The 26773-nt window shown below is 44.1% G+C and overlaps 2 protein-coding genes across 3 annotated transcripts in view; both read right to left on the bottom strand.

Annotated features, from left to right (window-relative positions):
* POLR1B (RNA polymerase I subunit B) overlaps positions 1–16134 on the bottom strand; it is a 48391-nt gene extending 32257 nt beyond the window's left edge. The window contains exons 1-7 of the mRNA XM_074989234.1: positions 15937–16134; positions 13988–14155; positions 12967–13113; positions 11293–11425; positions 9987–10123; positions 5566–5789; positions 4018–4189 (exon numbers count right to left, since the gene is read on the bottom strand). Of these exons, the coding sequence (XP_074845335.1) occupies positions 4018–4189; positions 5566–5789; positions 9987–10123; positions 11293–11425; positions 12967–13113; positions 13988–14155; positions 15937–16119 (1164 nt within the window). The 5' untranslated portion in view covers positions 16120–16134. The remainder of the gene's footprint in view (positions 1–4017; positions 4190–5565; positions 5790–9986; positions 10124–11292; positions 11426–12966; positions 13114–13987; positions 14156–15936) is intronic.
* Positions 16135–18850: 2716 nt separating this feature from the next.
* Positions 18851–26773, bottom strand: part of TTL (tubulin tyrosine ligase) — a 29869-nt gene continuing 21946 nt past the window's right edge. For both annotated transcript variants that reach the window (XM_074989231.1, XM_074989233.1), the window contains exons 6-7: positions 26314–26457; positions 18851–22970 (exon numbers count right to left, since the gene is read on the bottom strand). In XM_074989231.1, coding sequence (XP_074845332.1) covers positions 22856–22970; positions 26314–26457 — 259 coding nt within the window. In that variant the 3' untranslated portion in view covers positions 18851–22855. The remainder of the gene's footprint in view (positions 22971–26313; positions 26458–26773) is intronic.

Here is a 26773-nt window from a genome sequence, read left to right as displayed (position 1 = left end):
ATCTACTAAGCACTTTCACAACAGGAATACTTCCGTATTACAACAATGGAAGGCCCAGAAATGGGTAGGGCACAATTACTGTTAATACATCACTTGCATAGCTCCATAAAGGCATGTGGAACTTTACAGTAAGAAAAGCAGTTCCAAAAAGCTAATAGTCTAAAACGGACAGGACCAAAGAGGAGGCATAAACCAGTAATTATGGGTGAAGAGATCACAGACCAGACTTAGGAAAGCAGACTGAAGGGTAGAAGGAACAGTATGCCCAGGGACTGGGAGCACTCTGGGTAAGTCCTTACAAGATTGAGGGCCTGGAGTGAAGGGAGAGAAGTCAGACGATCACGCCGCAGGCGCAAGTCTATGACAAGGAGGACATCTGGAACGAGAGAATGGATGAGGAACGGCCTGAAGGCAGAACTCTGAGGAACGTCAACAGATAGGCAGAAAAAAATTCACCTAGTAGAAGGGTATTTGTGACTGTGAGCAGGACAGTTTTGGTATGAGGGCAGGAAATGGACTAAAAATGGGATCAAGGTGAGAGCAGAAGGAGCAGGATCAAAATCACAGAAGTGACAGCCTCCTGGAGACAGCGAGAGTGAGGTGGGGACAGGCTTTCAGAAAACTCCCATCCACCCCCACAAGGTGAAGGGAACAAGAGCACACTTGATCTTGCAGAGAAAAAAGGGCCAGTTGTCTAGGAGCAAGCACCGAGGGAGAGAATCAAAGGCACCACCAGAAATGAGGCACATAAAAGGGATGATATACACAGAAAGAAGATAGGAAAAACTGAGGTGTGTTGCCAGAGAATGTCTGTTTTGTTGATGAAGCTGTTAGAACTTGTGCACAAATAAGCGTAGGTACAAAGGTACAGAAACCTGCAAAGTCTGATGACATACTGTAACTGATTATTGAGAAGCGCCATTTTTTGGAAAGGAAAATAATATATCCAAGAAGCAAGTGGATGAGGTTGAAGTGAAGGATGTCAGTAAGGTTGTAGGACTGTGTCAGGTGCCCTCAGCAACACAAGAGAACACTGAAAGGGTCTGAAAATGCTCTTACTGATTTCGCCGCCACCTAGATAACAAAATGATTTGATCATAGTGAGGATTTTCTCTACCCTAAATTGATTTGATTCACCCTATTAAGCCTGTAAGCTGCTCCAAAAACCCATGCATTTTATTTTTACTTGCTTTTCTCAGTTACCTGGTATTTTACTCCTATGCTGACAGTCAAGATTCATTTTTTATTTTGGAACAATCACTGCAAGGAGGGCAAAAAAAAAACCTTTAAAAAAAAAAGTGAACCAATTGCCATTCTGGGCAAGACTTGCTCCCAGCTTGTCCAGCCTGATGACACACATACAATTGCATCTCCCTTCATTGCCACCTCTTTTTCAACAGCACACGTGAAGATTTTAAACTTAAAATTACAAAATCTGCCAGGATTTTTTGCTGTTGCTTCTTCACATATTTAAATGCTCCCTAAAATGCTCTGAGAGCAGATAAAAAACACAAATGAAATAAAAGACCGATCTAGACTTTTTCAAATCTTCAGTTAAACCACTTTTATCAACTGTTTGTGTCCGTTGCGCTGGGGCTGAGGTGGTGGGATGGGGGTTGAAGAGGAGGGCACTAAACCCGACACCAGAGTGCATGATGTGAGATGCATTTTACTGACAGGGAAATCAAGGTGCAGAAACATGAAATGGTGCATCAAGGTCACACAGGAAATCGGCAGCAGAGCCAGAAGTTGAGCCCAAATCTCTTAAGTCCCAACCCGAAGCCTTAACACAAGCCCTTCCTTCCCAATCTTTTAAACAGACCAACCATCACAGCCTGTGCAAGTTTTACTCCTTGCTGTGATGCACTGCATCACTACACCTTTCTGAACTCGCACATTACCATTTACACTGACAGTCATCCTTTCAGGACACAGACCAGTCATTACAAATGCCTCCTCTCTAGCTTGGTCTCATCTCAGAGTACAGGACTCTGAACAGACCGAATGCAAAAGCCTCCTGTACAACAAGGAGCACCTGCAGCTACAGGAATTCTAATCTGCACTCCCCAGTGATGATTAGTGTTGAGCAAATGCACTCCTAGAGTTTATGGTTTTTGAAAGCATCTCAGACCAGGCACCGATGGACAGACACAAAAAGAACAGATTTCTCAGCACAAGCAAAGAACATCCTTTGACTATGCATTCCTGGCACAAGGGCCCTGGCCTGGCTAAGGGGCAGCAGCACAAAGTTACATGCTCCCTAAAAAAGACGGGGACCAGGTTCATTCAGGTCAGCATACATGAGCTACAACAGCAGCATCTTACTAATTTTAACCCTTTCCTCCCCTCCTGCAGTGAAGATACATAAGCCAGATAACACATCCTTGTGACAGGCAGCAATTCAGAGAGTCCTGGAGAGTTAAGGGACTAAACTGATGGATAAACTTTATACCTAGGTGCTGCAAACAATGACAGTACCACTTTCTCCAAACAGGTTATAAGCATCTTTTATAAAGCAAAGTGCTAGCCAATCTAACTAGAGGGGTTGCGACTAGCTCCCTCAACCGTGGGGGAAAAGAACACAGGGCAGTTAAACAAAAAGCCCTTCCTGTTGCTTTATCAGTACTATATTGAGATAACTTCTTTCCACTGAGGAAACTACCAACCTTAAATTCTGCTTCTCTAAAGACTTCCCCACACAGGTTCTCACTCCCGGCCCAGCGTCTCCAAGCACGAAGCAAGCAGAAGTTCCCACATCAAAGCTCCCGACGGGTATCCTATGCCATGACACTCAGACACTTGTATTACTGCCCATGCATTCCAAGCCAGTTCCCTCGTTATCCCAGCTGGGGAAGGTGTTCCTTACAGATCAGCTCAAAGTATATCCCGTGTGAGATTTCTAACCCGTCCCTACCAATCTTACACTAGCAATTTTTTTGACTTGGATCTGGTATCTTGAGATGCCTGTCCCCAAACATCCGCCAGCCACTTGACTCAAAGTGAGCCCTGTGCCAAACAGCGTCTCAATGAGCTCCCCCACTGTGGTACCTTCAGTGCTTGCTTCGCAGCACTGACAGAAGACCCAGGCTTTCGGGAGCAAACGACTGCAACAATCATTTGGTACACTTCACTGAAGCCCTGATGAAAGCTTTTGTTACCTTTTGTGCATTAGATCAGCTCCACTGTATTGAGACAGATGAATATACTCCTAGTTACTCCACCTTAAAGCACTCAATTCTGCACATCCTGGTCAGGTCCTAAGACGCCTGCTGCCCGTATGCATCTGGGCGTACTGGGGGTTCTGACCTTTCCTTTCTAGAACTGGTTTTGCAGAAAAATGAAGCACGCTTCCAGCTTCAATAGGTGGACTTGCAGCTGAAAGATGTCCTGTACAAATGTTCATACACAACATCAGTGCTGCCTGAGTCTCACGGGATGCATGTGGGTGTGAAATCAGCCTACAGATGTCTCCTTCAACACCTGGGAAATGACAGACATACCTGCAGTCCTACAACAGACACAAAGTTGGCTTGGAGTGATTCAAAAGTGAAACCCATAGAGTGTAGGCCTGAGCTGGGTAAGGCTGGTCTCTGCCAAACACCACTCCAGCACCAGTATTGATGAAGGAGCGGTCCCAGCTTTATGGCGAGACACTAAGTGAGGAATGAGAATCCTGCGTAGGGTGTCTTTAGTTGATAAAACTTTGCTGTAGATGTTATAGTGCTCTAACAGGTGAGGACGAGCAAAGGGCTTTTGCGTACTGATTTCACAGGCAGGCTAACAGGCATGGAAATATTTAGTGACACATCCAAGGTCACACAGCAACCTGCGGCAGAGTTGGAAGTAAGGCTGAGCTCTCTTGACTCCCACCCACCATCATGATCCACTGGATCCCAACAGCCTCCTCCCAAGCTCCTCTTATATGAGTAACTCCAGTATCCCAAATGCTAGACACAGATTTGCTATATCTAGAGGTTCTCCTCCCACCTCACAGCTTTAAACACTTTCAGGCATTACCTTTAAGAACATGAGGTAAAGCTGCCCTGGGGTAAGCACCTCCTGATTCATAAGGCTGTCTGGATTCTCCTCCATGCACTCTTCTTTGGCAAAAGCAAACAGCTTCCGAGTCATCAGACAAAGCAAGTAGAACTTCTCACTTTTGGTTTTCAAGTGTATGCAGATGCACTGACTGTAGGAATAGGAAGAAAAAGGGCCAATTAATTCTATCAGGAGATATGTTCCAAGCTCCTGCCTGATCCATTCTGTCATACATCCCATACCCCTAATAATTTTGTTGCAATTTTCTGAACTTCTTCCTATACCTAGACACCTTTTGAGATGAGGCAACCATATCTGCACGCAGTATTCAAGATGAGGGCATAACACAGATTAATACAGAGACAGTAAAATATTCTCCGTCTTATTCTCTAGCCCTTTTTAAACGATTTCTAGCCTTCTGTTTGCTTTTTGGCTGCTGCATATTGAGTGGCAGTTTTCAGAGAACTATCCACAACGACTCCAAGGTCTCTCTCAAGTGATAGCAGCTAAATTAGTTCCCCTCATTTTATACGTACAGTTAGGATTATGTTTTCCCAATATGGAAAAGCCTCACCTCTTACTTCAAATCCCTTTCCGACAGACATATGCAGATTAGTCCATATTGATGACCAGCCCCAGGATATTTTGAAAGGGAAAAGATGGTTTAACCTCTGCAGATTATCATGGAAGTAATTACTCCTCAATTTTGTCTTTCCAGATGACTCTGACTCTTGACTTCTTTAACCCTTTGAGTCACCTCTCGGCCAGGGCGAGGTCTCTGTCTCACTGTGTTCCAACTACAAGTCTCAAGGACAATGGAACCTTCTAGCCTTTTAGACAAAGTGACTGGAAGTAAGAGCTTGTCTACTCATAACACTTAATACCCTGTACTATGAACTGGGAGCTCCCAAACACCACTTCCTCATGTCTTACCCCCTCTTTCAAATATTCACAGTTACAGCTAGAACGTCGTGTCCTACATTATTCCATGGAGCACGTGGTTCTTTTTCTCTCTTCTACCTAAATATGTATCCTCAAAAACATTTTAAGGTAATATTCACTCAGCTGCAGTCAAGTGCTGCAAAGGGCTTCACACAATGGGTGGCCTTAAATGCCAAGTAGGCTGTGGTACAGTAGATTCAGATTTAAGACACAGCTCATGGCTCAATTTCCTACCATCTAGCCCTAAGTAGTGAGGATATTTAGATCTTTTATGAAACCGACTGCAAAGCAATACGCCAAAATGTGCGACGGACCAGGCAGCAGCTACCCCATGCAACCATGCTCACATCTTTGGTGGACACATCCATTTGCTAGTACATGGAGAGCGGTTTGCAGACAGATTAAGGTAAATGCAAGGTTTCCAGAAGATGGCTGAAAACTGGCTTCATAATGTTATTGCAGGAGCAGGGGCTTTGTCCCTGAGGTCGCTGAAATGTTGGCCAAGAAACAGTAAGGCCAGACAGTGAAATGTGACTACAACCATAGTTCAACTGTTTAGTTATACACTGCTACATGAATACATACTCCAAAAGGAATTCTGCAGCTTGCTCATTGGGGTACCACTCAGGGAGGTTGAGTTTCACTCTGAAGCATTTCCCGAGGTAGTTAAGGACCTGCTTCTGTGTGGCACAGCCCTCCTCCATTACCATTCTCAACATCTGAGAGATGCAGTTCTTATAGAAGGAATTCTCTTCTCTTCCTCTGATCAACTCCTGAAAAATCTGGTAATCTGAGAAACCAACTAATGCCTGGAAGAGAGAGAGGTACCAGATCAGAGAACAAATTAAAATCAGGGGTGATAAATCATCAGGTCTAAATAAAGAATAGACTGGGACCAGGCTGTAGTTTGGCGGATTTACTGCCAAGGTGGCCTCACGGGTCTTTGGCTCTGTCAACGATGATGACCAGAAAGCTGCTTACGTACGTATGTACGTAAGTGCGTACATACATACGTGTAATGAAGGGGGCCCACTGACTGCAGCCGAGGCTTTCCAAAAAACCACAGACCAGGTAAAGATCAAAGGCATCCAGGCAGGATTTATTGCCAAGCAAGATACAAACAACAGCTGTTAGGTACAGTATACTGTACTGATACAGTGTACATATGCACCTGCTGCAATGGACTGACACAAACAGTGGAAATTCCATTGACCCCCTAGGTCAGACAAAGACAGTCCCCCCAAGACATCACATTATATACAGGTACCAACAAAGCACACTTTATTGCCGACTTTTGAAGTTACCACCATCTGACGTAGCCAGGTTACCACCTTCTGATACTACTTAGATACCACCCATCAACCTGTACATTGTGGTTTGGTTAGATCATCTCTATCCATCATGTTGTCATTTCAGACCCTTTCCTGAACCTGGGTCTGTATGTGTAAGGAGCAGGTATCAAGGTCTTTTTTAATGAGTTGGTGAGGCCTTGTGATTTCAACTCATACCAATTACTGTTCTGTACCTGAACCAAACACCAATGAGTGTTTTGTACTCTCAGCCCTGGCTGTGCCAAGTCCTGTTAGCAGAGGCCTCCCTCTTGCTCACAGCTTAGCTTTGAGCCACGTTTTGTCCACTGTTGCTAAGCCTTAGGCCTCACACCAGGCATGTGCTGTATGGACTTAGGCCTTCTATCTTATTAGATAGGTCACTTCCATCACTTATGCTGGTTTATGCTCTCCTGCCCCTCTAATGCCCTTCCCATGAGGTGAAAACACTTTTCTGGAGATTGAATTAGCTGTGGAGAAAGATGCTGGGTGTACACAATCTGACTATCCTACCACAAATACCCCTAATGGAGCCCCGGGAAAAGCAAAAGCTGGGTTAATACAGACAGTGATGAATAAACGTCAATTTAGTTTTCCTGCATTTAAATAAGATTGCTTATATTTTTATAGCTTGACCTGGCTTCCAATGTAAATTTAATTCACAATTTATCTCACATCATTACTTGGCAACATTTAAGTAAACTCTACACAAGCGGGTTTTATATGGGAATGGATAGCTTAAAAATTAGATCGACTTAGCTCTGTTGCTCTGGGCTGTGAAGATGTAGTTAGGCTGACCTAATCTCTGAAGAGATGCAGCAGGTTCAAGGGAAAAATTCATCCACTGAGGGGGTGCTTTAACTACTTGATTGAAACGCCCCTTCCATTGCTGTAAGAAGCATGTACAATATGGTGACACAGTGGCCTGGTTGCAGCCCTGCAGTTCTGCCACCGCTGCACCTTAGTGCAAACACACTCTGAGTTTGCAATCCCTGGATTAAACCCCACATTCTCAACTCTGTAGCAACTGCATTTAAACACCAGAGTCAAAACACAGTCTGTCTACACTAGCTCTTCCCTTTCACAAGGGGCACGTAAAACGCAGCCAATCAAAAGTGCACACAAGGTGCAGATTTAAATATCTCACGCCTCATTTGCATGCTCCCACAGGATCTTGCTCCCAAAAGATGCTGCTTTCGAAACACAAACAGCGTGGAGACGGGGTACCTTGGAAAGGAAACCCCGCTTTCGAAAGCGCCCTTCTTCCCAAAAAAAGGATGACCACAGTTAACGGAAGTGAAATCTTTGCACAGCTACCTATTCAAAACACCATTCGAATTGTTCTACTCAATCAGGTGACACCTACTTTGAAAACTTTCACTGCTTGTGTTCAAAGTTCATGCATTGTGCTTAATGGATTGTATTCTAGATTTACGAGCTATTTTGAATGTTCTTCATCTAGTAGTTGCTTGCCCTCCATAACTTGTGCTCTCTAAATACACTCAGTGACTCCACAAAGACACTGGGCTTGTCTTCACTGCACCAGTTAGCTAAAGTTAGCACTGGTGCTAGACCAGCTCAAGTGAGTGCAACTACACTTCAAAACCACACTCGATTTACAAAGAGTTATTAGATTAGCAGCACAAAAGAGGGGATTAGCTGCTGCTAAACAGGGGTAACTTGTGCTAATGGAATCCACAGCATTACTAGCTCAAGCAACAGTACCCCCCTGCCCTTCAAACAACACCCCTCCCTCTATCCTCCCAGCTAGCTGGAGTTGAAAGGACCATTTAAGCCATGGGTGTCCAACCTTTTGGCTTGCCTGGGCCGCATTGAGTGAAGATAGTCTTGGGCCGCGTACAAAATATATAATATAGTTAATGTATATAAATCACACAATAATGTTAAAAGTTTATGATCTTGTGGGGCTGCACTACTGGCTGTCCAGGGCCGCATGTGGCCCGCGGGCCGCAGGTTGGACACGCCTGATTTAAGTCAAACTAGATATCTGTGGGCATGGAAGAGATTCAGGCTGCAGTAACGCTCAAGTTATAACTCAAAGTAACTGTGGTGTGAAGAGACACACACTGTAGGAACAGCGTGTCCGAGGTTGTGGTCATAAAGATCAGTGTCCGGTGGAAGCCTGCGGAAGTCCCTTGAACAGACTTCTACCTTTGAGCTGATGGCTTAGCCAACCCTGGCCCCTCTAAGGGTCTCCTCTCTACCACAGAGAATGTGAAAAGGAGCTGGGCTCTGAAGCAGAAGGGAGGAGATGAAGCAGCATGGTTCTGTGGAAACAATATAACAATAACTAGAGTAACAAAGGCAAACCCCATCTTCTTCCTGAGTCAGTCCCCCGAGCTCACAGTAGGAGAACAGCTAGCAGTGGCCTTGCTGAAGGCGTCCCCTAAGGAACCCTGCAAGTTCAAGGCTGAAACATCCTCCTTCACCCAGCATCTGACAGCACAGGCTGTGCTCAGGGAACCAGGACCACAGCTATCCCTTGCAGCCATATTACAGGCATGTATCAGGGCTGGTTGCCACCCCCTTAGAGAGAATGAGCCCTACGACGTTCCGGAGCAGGGCCATCAAGCACTGCAGGTGAAGTCAGGTTTGGATGCAGTCTAATTCATTTGAAACGCCTTTGACACGGGATGGTCAGGCCTTTGGACTTTTTGCCCAAAGCTCACTACCACAAGATTTCATGAAGAACTGGGTCCTGCTTAAATAACAGTTAGCATTTTTCAACAGTCAACGTGTGTGGGCCCCCCCTTCCCAAATGTCGTGACCTAGGGACGAAAATGGGCAGACATTTCTCATGGAAGACAGTGCATCAGTGCCTATATCTCTGAGATCCTCTTGGCAGCAAAGGTAACCACCAGGAAGGAAGACATGAAAGAAAAAATCTCAAAGGTTTTTCAAGCACTCTCCTGTAGGATTAGTGAGAAACAGGTCATGTAATAACTATTACGCCTAAGGAAGTTTACTGGATTAGGCGTTTAGATCTGAAACCCGATGGAGCAGAGGAATGACATCCTTTGTGGCCAAATCAACACTGAACACGTTCACAATCACTTCTGGGGGAAAAAAATGACGTTTTTGCATTCATTTCTAATACTGTTTATCCAGGAAGTTCTGTACAGAAGCAGTATTTTGCTTCCGTGCTATTCTGCTTGATTTTGAATTGGGATGATGTGACTTTTCTGATTAGAATGAAGATTCATGTGCTCCCAACATCTTTCACTGGATGATACTGCCAACAACCAGGACACAGACTAAACACATTCTGCCAATATTGTCCCTGAGGATTTATTCTGCGCAACTGCTTTCATTTTAGAACAGCTCTGTCCTTGACTTCAGATGGAAAACTCCCCATTGATACTGTCTTGTAGCAAAATCCCAAAAAACTTTTACACAAAGTCCCATTTCTCCTTCTCCAGCTGTGAGTATATTCTCATACCTCAGCCCAGAATGTTGTACTACCTACACAGGCAGGTCTGGACTGGCTACAATCCTTGACAGCCAAAATGACAAGTGCTGTTTAATGAAATACTTAATGTGGAATTAATCAGTGAGTAAATCTTTTTTCCAGTAAGAAACAGGCTGCTACACTTTAGCCTCCATTTCTTCAACCAGCCTTTCAATGCCCACAAAACCCAGAAGTAGATTATGGTTTACCTTCAGAGCAAATCCCAGTGGGAGGAAGAACAACTCTTTCTGAAAAATGAAGTTCAGCATCACCGTACCGTTCTCCAGGTAGTGCAGGTTCATGTTTATAGCAGTGTGCTCATCCCTAACACAGTGCATCGATACACCTAACAATATAAACAGAATCAAAAAGCCACTTAAACAACTTAAACTACTGACTGGATTCTACCGGCGTACAAAACAAGCCTGGGTAAGACAACTCATGTGCAAATGTCTTTGAAAGCATTGTCTTAACAGCCCTAGATACAATCCAGGTTTTCGAGGGTGGGGGCGCTATATGGCTCAAAGGCTTCATATTGAGACTAGGTCACACTTTTAGCTCACTGCTTAGAATTGCAAACCAGATTGCTACTGTGAGTCATTCCCATAGGCTGATTTCTGGCATTCTCTTTGAAATGAACTGGGTGGTGGTATGGACATCATAGCTGGCACTCCCAGAAAGATTAAGACCGTGTCTACACCAGCCCAAAACTTCAAAATGGCCATTTCGAAGTTTTGGGCTAGTGTAGACACAGCGTAAGTGTTAATCAAATCAAGCACAGGGCCTGATCCTCCACAGCCTTCCATGTGTCTTACTCAGCAGCTTCAAACTCATTGTCAAAAACGTACCTGCTCCGTGAATAAATAGAAACAATGCATTTGTAATGTGGCAGAACACAATGCAAAGACAGGTAGGATTTTCATTAAAAACAGGGCACATTGACAGCAAGCTTTGATATAAAAAAAACCCAGCAGGATTCAAAGGAGAGACATTACCAATCATGACACTGTGCCTTACGAGTGGGGGAGTGCCGTTTCTAGTTTAACAAAGCATAGGGAAGGAAATTCAGTGCCACCTACAGCACTAATAGGTCTCTGTGTCTACTGGACTAATGGATTAAGGTTTGTTTCCAAAACACCCTGGCCACAATGTCAACTGCATCACCCAGAATTAGAGCAAATACAATCCCTGATCACCTGATATAAATGGTTCAGATTACAACAGTCAAAAGTCATCAACCTAGCTCACGCTTGGGTCTATATAATGTAATCAGCTTCTTATTTTCAAAAGCACTAAAATTCATCTGAAGGTTAGAAGAACTGCTTTCTCATGCACTGAGCTTCTCCTTTTCCAAGGAACAGAATTTCGCCCTATCTGAGCAGGCTGCTGTGTTTATGGCACAACACAATAGCATTGACAAAACAGAAAGCAGTAACAGATGTCACCTAAACCTGCCTTTTATTTATTCTCAAGCAATTGTCTAAGGCAATACCCTTAACAAATCACTACACTTACCATACTCTGTGTAGCCAGGGCCGCGGCTTTTCCATTTGGGTCTTATCATTGCAATGGGAAAGTTTCGTCTAGGCATAATCAGCATTCTGATAACTTTTTCTATACCATTAACTATAAAATAGCCTCCCATTTCCTGGCACGAGAAAAAAAAAACGTTTTCAAACTTAATACACCAAAATTCTAAGATCTGAGTCCAAAGTACCTAGTATACAAGAAACAAAATGGAAGTTGGACAAAATTAGCTCTTATTAAACAGTAAAATACACACCAACTTTTTTATATGTTTGCAATACATGGCAGGTTTTACTGGCACATGCTTGGGATGCATGCATTACTCACTTAAGAGTGCATGACAGAAGCCATCGCAAATGATTGCCAATAAACTTGGTACACCACTATAAGTTTTGTATATTCCATATATTTTACAAAACCAGCTATTTTAGGAACATTTTAGTGGCGATTAAAAGAGTTGTTGTGATATCTCTTGTACGCATCCACCGGTAAAGCAAGATGTACTCGTGACACTGGGGCCATATCCACACTAGCAAGTTCTTTCAAAATATCCAGCATAGTGTCTACACGCAAGAAGCATTCTTTCAAAATTCAATCGACAGAACATGGCACTCCTTTTGAAATTGCATGAGGTCACTGGGTAGCAGACGAGAAAGAGAAGCTCTGTTCCACGTGTGGAGAGAACAACATGATTGTGTGTTCAGCTGATTTTTAAGATGGCATCTCTCTGAAGCCATCTGAAATACTCGACAAAGCCAGGCGAGACACATTAGCATGCAAAATACAAGTGGAATGGCCACATACGCAGGATAAATTGCAAACCTATGAGGTTTTGCATGTAACACGTGCGATGTTAACACTCAAAAGAAAAATTATTTCTAGAGACAATTCTTTTCACCTTTGCACATTCGGTTCACATGACAATGAGCGTGCAACCAAAGTTAACCGTAAAAATGCATCATACATGGCTATGGGGCTGGCAATAACCAGATAACATTAAAACAAAAAAGCAGTTCAGTAGCACTTTAAAGATTAACAAAATAATTTATTAGGTGATGAGCTTTTGTGGGACAGACCCACTTCTTCAGAGCCACATACTCTACTTATCACTAGACAGAGCAGACGACAAAGCCACAACAGCAAAAGGGAACCCAGAAGTAAAATTTATGGCTATGAAGGGGATATGTACCACTAACTCCAGACCTCTAAATCTTTGTCTCCAATGAGCCCTATTGTAAGTGTGTGTCACCAGGAGCCCCAGTATCACTGCTCAGCAGTAGATAGTGCTCGGGGGCAGAGGGCACTCAAGATTTACATTCTAACAGACAGGAAAGGGGAAGGATTTGTTTTCCTGGAGGAAGCTGCACAACTGGAAAGTAACAGTTAGTACCAATAACGCTCACTGCCTGAGGTACTCCCTGAGCCTTCATATTCTCAAGGGCTGTTGGTATCCCAAATGACAAGGGAAAAGCCAAGCCAACTTGAGGGCTGTGACTTATGACCCCAGAGAAACCACACTGAATCTTTACAAACGGTGTAAACTCAAAAAATGTCGGAGTATGCTTCTTACTAGAGGTGTCAGAATCCTTTAAGATGATGTACAACCCACTTCCCTGGGAAAGGTAAAGAACATTTTCCTGCCCCACCAAAATCTACTGTTACCTCTTCTTCCTCATGGTGTTCAATCAGTGCTCTAGGAGGAAGATTATGCAGATTGCAAAGTTTAGATTTCACCATGATTGGAACATATCCCAGGGACTGTTTAATAATCCCTTTAGGACTGCCATTCACTGACCAGCTGATGTCAGCCTAAACAGAAACAATACATCAGATCATTCAGGAAGTTAAAACAACACAAATAATGATAAAATATAGCTAGCTCTCTTTAAAGAATGAACTATATTTATACTACTACTATAGAAAGCAAAAAACATAACACTGTCTACAAAGAAAACCAACAGTAACGAGTTATAATGCATTATTATATAAACTATAAGACAAAAGCCAGACATAAAGTACATATTATAGTGGATGTATGATCACATTTACTACAGTTCAGGTTATGTTGGGGTGTTTATTATACTTCCATTTTTGTTCGTTCATAATACTTTGAATAAAAATTTCCCATGTTTTGTCTCTGCAAGAGGGTGAGGATGACGATTTAGGAGTGGTTTTATTTTGGAAAGTTTAAATAAAACTACAAAAATGATGCACGGATGAACACAACTGTCCGAACGATGGAATTAAAATTCCTTTTTTTTTTCCCTTGCATAACAGGGGGATTTCAATGAGCCCTAAGTCCTACTGTTATTTACAAATCCCTCTCTGTGGCTGTGCACCACCAGTAGAAGCACATGCTGTCAGCTGAGGGTGTGCTGCCAGGCAGCTGGGCAGCATTTCACTCTCTGTTGGTTGGCTACCCAAGCACTCATCTTACAGGGAACAGTACTCATGACATCTTCCTATCAAAGTATCCCCTCTACTAACCTCCCAGCTCCCCACAGTATGGTTCCCAAAATGCTTCAGTCCATGTACCACTGGTGATCCATAGAATAGCCAGAGAATACATGGGAAAAGGTATTTATTTACAAGATAACGGTTTGCAAGCAAATATAGGATATACCAGACTCAAAGAGCGTAGTCTTCATTCCCTAGAAGTACTATGTTAACCATTACTACTTACGGTCAATTTCCCACGATAGGTGCTTCTGCGTCCCCTACATTCTGCTGGGTACACTTTCAGCTCTTTACAGACACTCCCTTTCGGGACCATAGGAGGACTGATGACAGCACCCACAATTGCCAAAGTGATGCGCTCATTTTTGAAGGCAAACTCCAGAGCAGGAATAGCCTGAAACCCAAAAGAGACTCCACATGTACACATATACAACAACAGCAACAGGAGACCATCTAGTCAGACATCAGTAGGAAATGTAACATGGTAAAATATGTTTCCAGTATATTCTTAGAAGGTACTGGGGACACCTATTGTTTCAAAAGGAGGAAGCAGTAACCTGGAACAGACATTTCAGACTTAACTCTGACCAATAGCAAGGAATCAGCTGAGAATCTAACCATGGAAATCAATCCGGGTGAAAGTGATCATAAAAAGAGAGATGGCAAGAAAGAAATGAGAGCAGCTTGAATAAGGACACTGTATTAAAACAAGCACACGTTAACAAACACTGGGAACTGGTAGGTAAGGTCTTATGGGAAGAAACTTTAAGGCCCAAAAGAATTCAGGAGACGAGGCAGCTTCTCAAGGAGGCAATATTAAATCCACAACAGACAACTATTCTGATGTGAATGACAGATAGGAATAGTAAATGGGCAATATAGCCCCATTGCGAGCTCTTGAATGACCTGACAATCAAAAATGGAATCCTACAAAAACTGGAAAAATGGACGAATTACTAAGGAAAAGTGCAAAAGAATACTACAGGTATGTAGGGACGAAAGGCAGAAAAGCTAAGGCACAAAAAACATTATACCTTGTAAAGGACATAAAAAGCAAATAAAAGAGGTTCTTAAATTATGAGCAATAGAAAGACAAAGGCCTTCTACTCAGCTAGGAAGAAGAGTGAATACCTAATGAATCAAGAATACCTCGCATTTAATGACTAATTTTCTTTAATCTTCATGTAAAAGCTTACCAGTGGCCAGATAATGAACACAACTCAAACTAAGTACAAAGAACACAAGCCAAAGTAGAGAAAGAACACGTTAAAGAATACTTAACTAAGACAGATGTATTCAAGCCAGCAAAGCGTGATGAAACTCCTGCTAGGGGTGTTTAAGGAACTAGCAGAAGCAGTCTCCGAACCCTTAGCAATTCCAGAATTTAATGGAGTGGAGAGGAGCCAGACAACTGTGGAAGGCCAAATACAGCACTAACGGTTCACTGTCAGAGGGGAAGGGCCTATCTAGTAGGGGTCTGCAGGGGTCAAGTCAGTGTCACTGGAGCATTTTGTGCACTAGATGAAGTGCTCCACACGCTGCGATAGATGTGTGCTGGAATCACGGGTCTCGAACGGTGCTGATCACCACGGTAGTGGAGACACGGGTGCAGGTTTTGCACCTGCTGTTCCAGCAGGGCTGATGTCACTCTGAGACAGCCTGTCCCGTCCTGCGCGGCGCTCACTTCCGACGAACTCGGAGAGGCCGGGGGCTGCCCGCAGGCTCACAGAGGGGGCCCGGGAAGATTTCTGTCACGGAATCTCCAGGCCGCCCGCGGATGGGCTGTAACTGACCGCCCGGGCGCGCGCCAGTGCGGGGTGACAAGTGACAATCAGGGGTGCGCGATCAACTTCTACGCGGAACCAGGTTCTCTCAGGGGAAATGAGAACCGCTGCGCTCCCCACCGCGCTGACCCCGACAAGCGACAACACCCACGGGCTCGTAACGGGCGACCGAACCCTGACCCCTGACCCCTCCGCGCAAACACGCACGAGGCTCCCAAAAACGGCCGCGGGAGCCCACAGCCGCGGCACCGAAGAGCGGGACGGAACCAGGGGCGGGCGCAAGACAGGCCCCCGGCCGCGCGACAGGACTGGCGGGGTGTGGCTCGGAAGCCGGTCCCCGGCTCCCGCTTCAAGCCCCCCGCCCCGCGCGCCGCTGCCGCCCCCGCCCGACCTGCACGGCGCGGTGCAGCCCCTCGCCCACGGCCTGGTTGAAGGACTCGATGTGGGCCCGGGTCAGCTCCTGCAGGGCGGGGCGCTGCCGCTCGCGGGGCCGCCCGTAGCCCGGCGCCGTCAGGGGCGCGAGGCTGGGCCGCTCGGGCAGGTTCCGCCACTTCTCCGCCACCGCCACCGCCATGCCGCGCCGCGCGCTCCCGCCGCTCCCGGCCTGCCCCGCGCGGCCCAGCGGCAGCACTTCCGCCGCACCGCCCCTGCTTCCGCTTCCGGGCGGTGGGCCGCCGCGCGCGGCCCTCGGAGCAACCCCGCCCCCGCCGAGCAACCCAACCCCCCGACCCCCCAGCAACCGCCTCACGCCCCGCCACGGGGCCCTCGGTGCAACCCCCCCATCCCGGTCCTCCACGCGCCCCATTGGAGCAACCCCGCCTCCCCCTACCGCAGGCCCCCAGAGCCGGAATACCGCCCCCCCCCACGCAGCAGCATGGCCCTGGAGCTGCCCTCCTGCACAGCAAGGCCTGGCCCTCGACCCCCTCCCCCACGCACAGCTGCCCCCGGGCTCAGTAAGGCGGGGGGCTTGAGGCTGTGTCCGTGCTAGGCACAGAAGTGGACTGTCCGTCGCTAAATTCAGCTCACCCACGGCCGACGTGCGTCCGTCCGCACAGCGGAAGGGCCATGGGAGCGTTTCTCCAGTCCCCCTTCACTGTTACTTGGCTCTGGCGAGTACAGGGCTCTCCGCTGATCTCCGGCCCTGGCAGCATGTTGTTCTCGTACGTGCACAAAATAGAGCCCTGCCTGATCGACCCTCAGGAGGTTGATCTTCCACCATAGAGTGGCGCTAGGAGGCTGGCGGCCCCAAGGCCCACTGCCCCCGTTCCATTCATTTTTATGGAGCAGCACTGCTTCAATAGAAGCAATTGAGGGGGCCCCCCACCCCATCAAACTACCTCCCGAGAAGCTTTGCACTCTTAGCTAGGTTATCTTCCCAACAGCAGGGAAGCTGCTAATGAGCATATCTATTTTGGGAGTGTTTCTCCTTTACCATTGGAGGGAGCCAGGTGTTGTGTGACAGTATGCACTTGGAAGACATGAAAAGTTTCTTCATTAAATGCAGCTGGCTTAGCTAGACTCCCCACCCATTTGTGCTCTTCAGATAGGTATTTGCAAAGAAAGAGACAACAGGTAATACAATTCTCTCTCTTTAATAGTTATTCAGACAGTTGAATACAAATGTCAGACCCATGCACTGCTCTCCACTCTTATCAGTTACACACACACCCCATAGTAATTTGAAAACAAACTAAAGATCAATATGATGTAACTTCAGGAACGCTGTATGGATGCTACAGTGATTGTTTCAGATCCGTTCAGTGTTATTTTCCACAGACTAGCTGACTGATAAATTTTTACTAACTAATTTATTGCACAGTGTTTTTCTCTTGTCTGAGAACAGTGCTCAGAGAACAAGAAATGCACTGACTGTACACAAGCATGCAGTCCTGAAGGGCCTTGATTAGAATGTGATGGAGAAGTCTGACCTCCTTAACAAAGCTCTTTCAAGTCTTAGCCACAGCATTTTTATAACGGTTTGGCAGTTGTGGTCAGCCTCTGATACTGACTGGGAGCACATTACTGTTGTAGCACAAGAATGACAATTTTCCCCTCCTCTTGTATGAGACAAGCCACAGAAATGGAAAAAAATCCAGGTTTCCTGATCCATGAGACAACCCATGTCTGAAACCCTCTCAATGACTGGCAAACAAAAGGATACAATGTAATAGAATAGGCAGGCATCACACTCTGTAGTATAGTGTGCATTTTCTTGAAAAGCAGCACCTGTCCCTTTCAAGAGATGAGGAGTCAGTAAGGACTTTTCAATTAATCTTTTATAGAACTTATTTTTGCGATTTCTTAAAAAAAGTTCATGATCTTAACTTAAAATTACAAACACCTATACAACCTTCTAACTGTTCCATCAAAAACAAGGTCTGCACAGATAACAGCATTTTGATAATCTGGATAAAATGGGCAAGCACCCAATATGTTAGAAACCAGTTACCTTTCTGGTTTTTTCACTTGGGAATGATTATCATTTTATATTTCAAGTAGAAGTTGGGTTTGAAGGGCAGGGAAATGGGTTACAAACTGACAAAAAATGATCCAGGACACTACAGATAGTGGCAAATACAGGACTGGGTCATTCCTGTATAACGAAGGGGAGTGCTTCTTCATTTGTGTGTGGGTCCTATGTTTGTTCAGTTCATCGCTCCCATGAACACTGGAGTCACAGGGAATGAAGAGTATCCCAATCTCATCTCTGTTAACTGCACTGAGATGGTTGTCATAACTTGACAGCAGATGGGGGGAGGTTTGTGCTGGTTTTCTCCCACCATAAAATAGGGGGCTTGCCAACAGGACCGTCCTTAGCTGCTCAGCAAGTAACCCCAATGAAGCTGCGCATCTGGAGAACAAGCAGCTCCAGGTGCTCTCTGCTTTTCACACACCTGAATGACACCAGTACAGTGCTTACTGTTACACAGTTGGAAAGCTCATGCAAGGAGCACTGAACCATGGGGAAAAGGGGTGGGGAGACAGAAGGCTTATGTTGACCGGCTAATGGGCAGTAAAATACAACATACTTTGTGTGCACAAAAATTTTAACACAGGTTAGCTAACATGAACTTATTCCTTCTCCACATTTTTTTTCCTATTGTCACCATGGCCTTAGCTAGTCCTCACTGCCTCCCTTCATCAATTAACAAGTTAAGGAATGAGAGTTCACAACAGAGGTCCTCCAGTATCAAGCAAAACCAGATGGACCAGACTGACATTCCTCCTATTTCTAAAGATAAAACCATATGAAAAGCCAAACCTCACCATACGTTTTAGCCTCACTTCAGGAAGAAACCAAAGGATGCAAAATTTTCACTTTTAATTAAATCATTAGAGTTCCATTACACTGTCTGGTATTAGCCAGATGGATTTTAATTTCTATTTCACTAGCTGGCTAATACGATCAGTAAAACAAAACAGTAAAGGATTTTTTTTTAAACTTGGGCTTGTACTTTTACTTGCTTCTTCATGAAACTGTGAGCTGCTGGGAGTTGAACTCTTGAAAAGTCAGGTTCCTTATTTAAAGTGCCTCAACAAGGACATAGAACACATTTTTGGAACTTCCATTCCATATCCCACACCCCCCAAGTGATCTCACTGTACACAGTTGTAGCAGTCTTCCTTGTCAATTTTTGGAATGCAGTTATTTCAACCACATTATATCTGCCATAAGATCTTTGCTGATATTTATACACAACACTTAAGGCTCATTTCAAAATTATTGCTCTAGAAGTTTGTGCAGCAGGAGCACACTTCGTATGTTATTTTGGCAATCTGCTAGCCATTGGATTTTGACAGCCCTATATATAACTCCAGTACGTGGGAATCCATGGCAGATTATACTAAAGGAGGCATAAATTTCAAATATCAACTGATGTTTTAATGATGGAGCCTATGTCCTTATTAGACTCGTAGTCACAGATTAGGATTATCCAACATTTCACACTAAGGCTGGCTGTAGGTTCATTTCAGTACAAACCTTATCACATCCACCCATGGACTTCCTGGACTCCACAGTAATCGATACTTCTTCAGTATTTAAATCAGTTTTCCTTCTTTTTCTGCATCTGTGAAAACCCTACTCAAATCACCCTGGTTACTCCCTCTGCGAAACAAAATTCCATGCCTTACAAGGAAGGTAATCGGGCTCTTGACAGTGAGCTCAAGCAGCCCCCTAAAAATCCTAGAGTAACACTTGTTCTTTGCCAGCTGATATAAGGAAAGAATACTAGTCAGCCAACGAATCTTAATGGCTTCACTGAGGTTTCCTGTCTCTTCTGCTGTCTGGCTTAATGTACAGATGACATTCACCAGGCATTACAGCAGAAAACTCAGACCAATGGAACAATCTCTGCAACTTAGAGGCTAGATTGCATGGATCTGCAGCAAAGCAGCAATGGTGTGAAGAATTCTGAAGTAAGCTATTTACTCACTGAAAATAAAGCCAACAAGAGCAGGAAGCCCTTTGGCAGAGGGGACTTGGGAGACAATGTGACACCCACCTGGCCAAGGTTTTCTAATAGACAAACTTAAGATGAGCAGCGCAGTCCATCCCCAAATCTAGCAGCTCTGGATCAAAATAAATAAAACATAGAAAAGAAACTCCCCCAGTGTCACCCAGCAAGGAGATTTGAAGTTCTCTACACTTCACTGTTTCATCTCCGCTGCAATCTGTGCTGTCTTCTCCACTTGTTATATTGTCTGAACATTCCCCGTACCAAACTGGGTGGTTGTCGTGGGTGAGAGTCCTGGAGTACTAAAAAAATTTTCAAGTCACAAGCTACGGACATTCATAAACAGATGCCTGAGGTACATCCTTCATATCAAGTGGCAAGACTTTGGAACAGAGCAGGACAAGAACCAATTGGCATTCAAATAAAGAGAAGAAAATGGGGATGGCTAGGCCACACACTCAAAACTATCATCCAGCATAGTCTGTCAAGCTCTCACATGGAACCTGCAAGGAAAAACACAAAAAAGAGGAAGACCCCAGACAATGTGAAGAAGATCTACTCAGACTGAAGAACAACAGGTAGGGTACTCTTGGAGTCAGCTACAAGTTTTGTCCCAAGAGAGTAAAGTAGAGGAGACTTGTACGCCAAGCGGAGCATAGGTCATCCACAAGGGTTAAGCAGTAGTAGTACACCTCACTGAAATGCTTTGTCTCATGGGTGACTTGGCAAAGTGCAATAGTTATTTGAGAGAGCTCTACACTAGTAACGCTTCAGAGACAGAACATTTCAGCGCTAAGTTGAAATATGCGTGTCAGAGTGCTCAGAAATTTCACAGGAGGGAAAAGTTATCCTACTTAATTACCTGGACAATTAGAAGTTTGGAACCTCTTTTTTGAATTACAGCAGGTGCCACTTTTCTTTTGCTTGGATCACCATCAGTGTTGGTGTTCATAACCCACAGCAAGTGTCAGACAACAGAATGTAGCGCTGATCCAACCAGCAGAGCCAACACTCTTACTGGATTTTATTCAGTTGCAAACAGACTTCAGAATTTCACAACACTATCCTGTATTGTGCACGTACCACACACAAGAGATCCTTCTTTTAAACAATCCTCAAATCTTTCCATATCAGACTCTGCTTTCATTTACTCCTGTATGCTTGTTTGTTCGGAAGTTGCCTCATTTCACTGAATTTTTAAAATATGTAGGAAAAAAAATCTAATCATAGAATTAAAATGTACAAGCATGCACTGCATGTTGCAGGTAGTAGAACTGAAGCAGATCAGTAATGAAAATACTTAGCTTACAGAAAGCTTACTGGTTTTCTTTAAAAAGTGGATGGTTAATACTAGTCATTTGCAGACAAACTATTACATCTCAACCTCTCTATTCCTTCTGAAAATTCCCAACACGTGGCAGCACAGTACAGAACACACTTTCAATCGATAGCACCCAGCTCTTAGTAAGGACACCACCATATTCTACAAAGAGACACAATCTATTTAGATTGAAAATCGTAACTTACAGGGAACATTTATGTTGTTGGGAACGTTCCAAGGATCCCACATACTTAGATTACACTTAAGAATTGAGTTTCTATATTCACTGACCAATTTTTTGTTCTGGGTTTTTTTTTTTTTGTTTTTTTTTTTTTAAAAGAGTTTCCCTGCTGCTCTAGAGCAGCACCAGCCTACAATAAGAGGCTTTCCCCACAAGCTGAGGCTATTTCTATGTTTGGGGTACAAAGTACAACCATGTTTCGGTGGTACAGACTTGTAAGTGCTGAAAAAAATGCACTGTTTATCCACTGGAGAATTAATTGTTTGGGTTGAAAAACTTTTATTTCCAAGCCTCATGCATTAAAATAAGGTAAAGAGGTTTTGTTTTTTTAAAAAATAGGCAGATAGTGGCTCTTAAAGGAGGTTCCTTGGCTGTCTTTTGGTTAACAAAAACAAAGCTTATTAACAGAATAAACGCAGTAAGAAGAGTTAAGATCATTTGAAAGCCCCTCTGAACAAGCCTTCCAAGCAAGTCAGACTCTATTATAGCAATGTACTCAACAAGAATGTCACCCTAGATGCCCAAAAACTCCAGATCAATAGAAGAAGGGATTAATACCTGTGTTTTCTAGGGGTTCCAACTGCATCACAATTTGATGGACAAACAATTTAAATCTTATCAGACCACGAATATAAGTAAATAAAACCTCTTTCAACCCTTAGGCTATTTCATCACAGACGCGGTACCCTCAGTTGTGCTGCCTTTGCCATATTGTTATTGGGTAATTAGCTAGCTGATTTTAAACAAAAACAGATTTATTTTTTTTTTCCTTTTACACAACCAACAAAACAGGACAACTTTTCACCTCTACACAAATGGTCAGGAACAAAAAAGGAGTTACTTACTGGGGAATGTGCTAAGGCACTAAAACTGCAGCAGGTGATGAAACAAGAAACCCACATCAAGAGATGGTACTTGTAATTAAATTACCTTATTTAAGAAAAAAGGGGAACAGGTTTTTTAGAAAAGAACGAGATAATACAATATTAGCATACCCTTCTTTTTTAAACATTATTCTATTGGTCTCCCAGAGAGATTTGCTTCAGTTATTAAAGTCATACGAACTGTTTCTAGACCAAGGTTTGGTGAAATACAGGAAGAGCTATCTGAACAACTTTGGCTCATTCTGGACTCTCCCCAGAAACCTTTTATTTCTATTTTTCTTATGAATTTCCAAAAAGTTGTGTCTCTTTAATCCTTTTCAGTGTGATACTAAAATACATGATCAACAGCCTTCCCTCAGAATTAACAGATGGCAGCTCTCCCACATGTCAGTAAGATGGTCTTGTCATCACAGCTTGACAAATATTGACGGCTGACTCTGCTTTTGCACTATGTCACTGAGGGGAAAGACACTAGAGATGGCTACATCCACTATACCTTGACAAAGCTCGGCATAAAGTTTCCTAGAAGAAAAGAGACAACAATTATAATGAGATATTTTAAGAGGAAAAGAATAACACGTTGAAGATTCGCTACCCTCACTCGGATTTTTCTAGCAGCAGTTACACTATCTTGCTATGAATATAGGTACCTCTTTCTCTCCTCATGCCTCCTCTCACCACCCTGGAGGCTGCTCAATCCCCTCACCAAACTTCTCTCTCCACCTAAGCACAAATGGAATGGTAAAGCTAGTGCACTGGACTACCTGAAATTTATTTACGGTCAGAACAGAAACAGTAGAACTGTATGCCGGGGACTTGAAAAAAGCACAAGGCATCTGAGAAAAAGAAAACTCCTGAGCCTCACAATTACATGAGACTCAAATTACTGTGTGTCAGACTGAATTCATCCCATTTGAAATACAAAATGTTTCTGTCACACCATTCTGAAGGCAGGTATTAATCCTGACCTTAGATACAGATGTGTAACTCAAACTGAAGCCAGTAGGACTTTCTCACCTTTATCTGACAGCAGAATTTCACCCTAAATGATGAGACATGTAGATTACTCCAATTCTGTACTAATAAGAAGTAAAAATAAAGCCACATGTATTCAGACCTCCTTGTCATCTGATACAAAGGAGTAGAGAAAAGTAAAGCCAACTTGTTGGTGATGATCTGTCTGCTGCCAAAAGTAAACCCCAATTCAGGGACCACAAAAATGCTGAAGAATATACTTAGCAGATTTATGGAAGAATCCACAACAGGTGCACCACACATATCCCAATTATGAAATTTTGATCATTCAAAAAATACTGCAGCAGGATGCGACAGCAACTGGAGTTCACTTGTGTGGCACTGGGACTGGGATTTCTACTATCTAGCAGAGTTAGCTGTGCTTCCTGACAATAAGTTTCATGAAGCTGGTATTCAACATATATTAGCAGCACCAGCCAAGGGGCACCATCAACCAAGATCCAGATAGCGCACTGCAAAGGGCCTAGAGAATGGAAAAACAGATCAACCTGAGATCAATGTAGTATAATTCTTCTCTTGCCTCCGCACCCCCATCTATGACAATTTCTCCAAGCTTTACATTTAAAATTAATGATATTTCGAACAACATTTTGCTCTTTGTGTGTGCGCGCGTGCACGGGTGTAAAAAAAGATGCATCTCTGGCCCATTGCAACACTGTGCAGTTAGTTCTACCTCCTGATGAGAGAATAAGCCTTATTTGTATGGCAGCATGAGACAGAATAAGCAAACTTCAGTCTAGTGCACAGCAGTGATATTTCATAAAGTATTTTAAACTTAGCGTGAGGTACGCAGCTATTGCCACCAGGTTAGACAGCCTGAGACCCTCCTGCAGTTACTAACATAGGAGATTGTGACATTACCAATACATGTAGTGTCAGTTACACCAGTAGCTGAAAGCCTGGACTGCTGACCAGGTGTCATTCATAAAGTTGCAGGGGTTTAAAAAAAGGCAGAAAGTGTCTGAGAACATGAAAATTGGACCCTAAGAGACTGCAAAATTCAGTGACAAATGAGCCCAGGGATATTCTGATATGCTTGTAGCTGTGCCCATTGCGTCACACTGACTCTACAAAGAATAGGGTTCAGGGTGACAGTGACCTTCCTGGATCCTAGAGATTGCAGAACAAGATTTTGACAAACTGTGCAACACTGACAGAATATCCATGTGTTTCAATGACAGAGTTTTTTTATTCATTTCAGGTGACTGTCACCATCCTAAAACAAATGAGGTAATCTCCATTGAAGGTGTACATATAACTGTACTGGCAGAACAGATGCTGGTATAGTTTCCTAACAGGGCCTTCTTTATCAGGATTAAGAAGTCTTTTCATGTGTTTGGCGGCTCAGCATACCTTCAAGTCTCCAGATCAGTGTGGCCCATCGGGGTTCTAAAAGTAACTCATGATACACTTTGTTTACTGCTGCCCACATGCAGGTTACCAGATTCCACTGGTTTCCATCTGCATAGCTGTTTTCCTACCGGTGTTACTAAAACGATATGCACATAAAGCAGGGGTGTGCTGACTGCCCACAGCACTGATTGTGAGAGCTGGGTGCTCCCTCTGCATCCAATCAAAACACTGCTATGGTTCAACCAACACACCCAGGAAATGCTAGAAGCTTCCACATTTTTTTAAAGTTATCTTGAGAGCTGTAAATTAAAACCCCACAAACACACATAACCCAGGCCTTTGGTTAAGTATTTCTGTTTTTAAGTAAAGCTTCTACACCCCACACCTGTATGTTCTCTCTTTTGGCTTCTGTGTCAATTGTATGTCCTACATTCTTTTCTGATTAGCATCAGTTCTTGCTCCAACATCAATACACATTATCCATTTTAATGCAGAGCAAGCTGTGTTCTCTGGTCGGGGGACCTTTGTGTTTATTGCCTTAGCTCTTGAGAATGGGTTCCTGTCAACCTGTCTCTGTTGCCGGGCCTTACGCCATGCTATCTGCAGAAACAGAAGCCCCTGGCAAGTGAAAAGGCGGACTGTCAAATTCTAACTGCATGGCTTCTTTCAGGATACAGCCTCTCAAAGGAAAGATGAAGATCCTTGAAAAGGGTTCTGCAGCTGGGCGTTATGACAGAGATTCTCCAGAGGCTCAGGTCTGAACTCAGATCACATCTCCAGCAGCGTTTTATCATAGGGATTCCAATGTAAGCCAATCTGACACCAACTTTCCAAAGAGTCTCAGACTGCTCAAAAGAAAAGTGCTGAATAAATCAGACTCTTGTTTCTCCAGAGCTCCTTGCTCTGGCTTTGGCCAGCCCCACTTCCTTCCTTCCTTTACCCACTCTTGGAGTAACACACCTGGCTAATGGCACAGAGTCTAAGTAACCTCATCTGCACCTAGCTCCCTATCAGCAGAGCCTTTGGACCGGCCCACACTGCTGCTGGGGAAAGTCCCTCTCCTGAGGGTGCCATTGGGCTTGGAGGGGTAATGATTACAAAGTTGTGGCTGAGAGACTAAGATAAGAAATTCAGCTAAAGAGAAACATGCCTCCAGGAACAGAGGCAGAAATCTGGGGTGCCAGACGGCTGCAGCTATGACAGCATTACAGGAGAGGAAGCTTTCCCTAGCCCCCACACAACAGTGAGAGGCCTGCTTCCAGACCATATTCAAGGCAGAGTCACCTAAACCACCACACTGAGGGAGCACCAGGCCACGTGTTGAAGGCAAACATCAGGCCTCACTTTCATGAACAATAGTTTTTCCCCAAGCAGAGAAGACAGGCACCACCTTTTTCAGAACTACAGCAAGAAACCAAGTGTGCTGTGGAACCGGTACTCCAGAGCTACCATTTTATTACAGGAATAGGATGCTCACTGGGCACAGGCAGGGGCCCCATTGACTTCGATTAGCCAGATCTTCAGTTCCTCATCTACCATGAAGTCAAAGCCAAAGAGCTGGAAACTCTGGTAGTGAAGGTGTTTCGTGCTGATTGCAGGCTCTATGCACATAAGGCAGCTTCTGGAAAAGGTGGGGAAAAAACAAAAGAAAAATCTGATTGAGAAGCCATAAACCTTTAAGAGCAGCAATTCTAGATTCCTGCAGCAGACACACAGAACAGCCATCAGAAGGGCACAGTGCAGTGGGAAAAACAAATGGAAACACCTGTCTCCTGTGGATCACAAACAGACATTCCTTATACAGTACTATGATTTTTGCTACTGTGCTCAGCCAAAAAATAAAGGATGCAATAAAAATCTGACTTATGCAAAAATATATTTGCATTCACTAACTAAAAGCCTGATCCAAACTCCACTGAAGCCTTTCAACTGCTTTT

The sequence above is a fragment of the Carettochelys insculpta genome, chromosome 3 (genome assembly GCF_033958435.1).
Source record: "Carettochelys insculpta isolate YL-2023 chromosome 3, ASM3395843v1, whole genome shotgun sequence".
Classification (NCBI taxonomy): Eukaryota; Metazoa; Chordata; order Testudines; family Carettochelyidae; genus Carettochelys; species Carettochelys insculpta.
The sequence above is the reverse complement of the archived record's forward strand: the minus strand, read 5'-3'. Positions and strand labels throughout refer to the sequence as shown.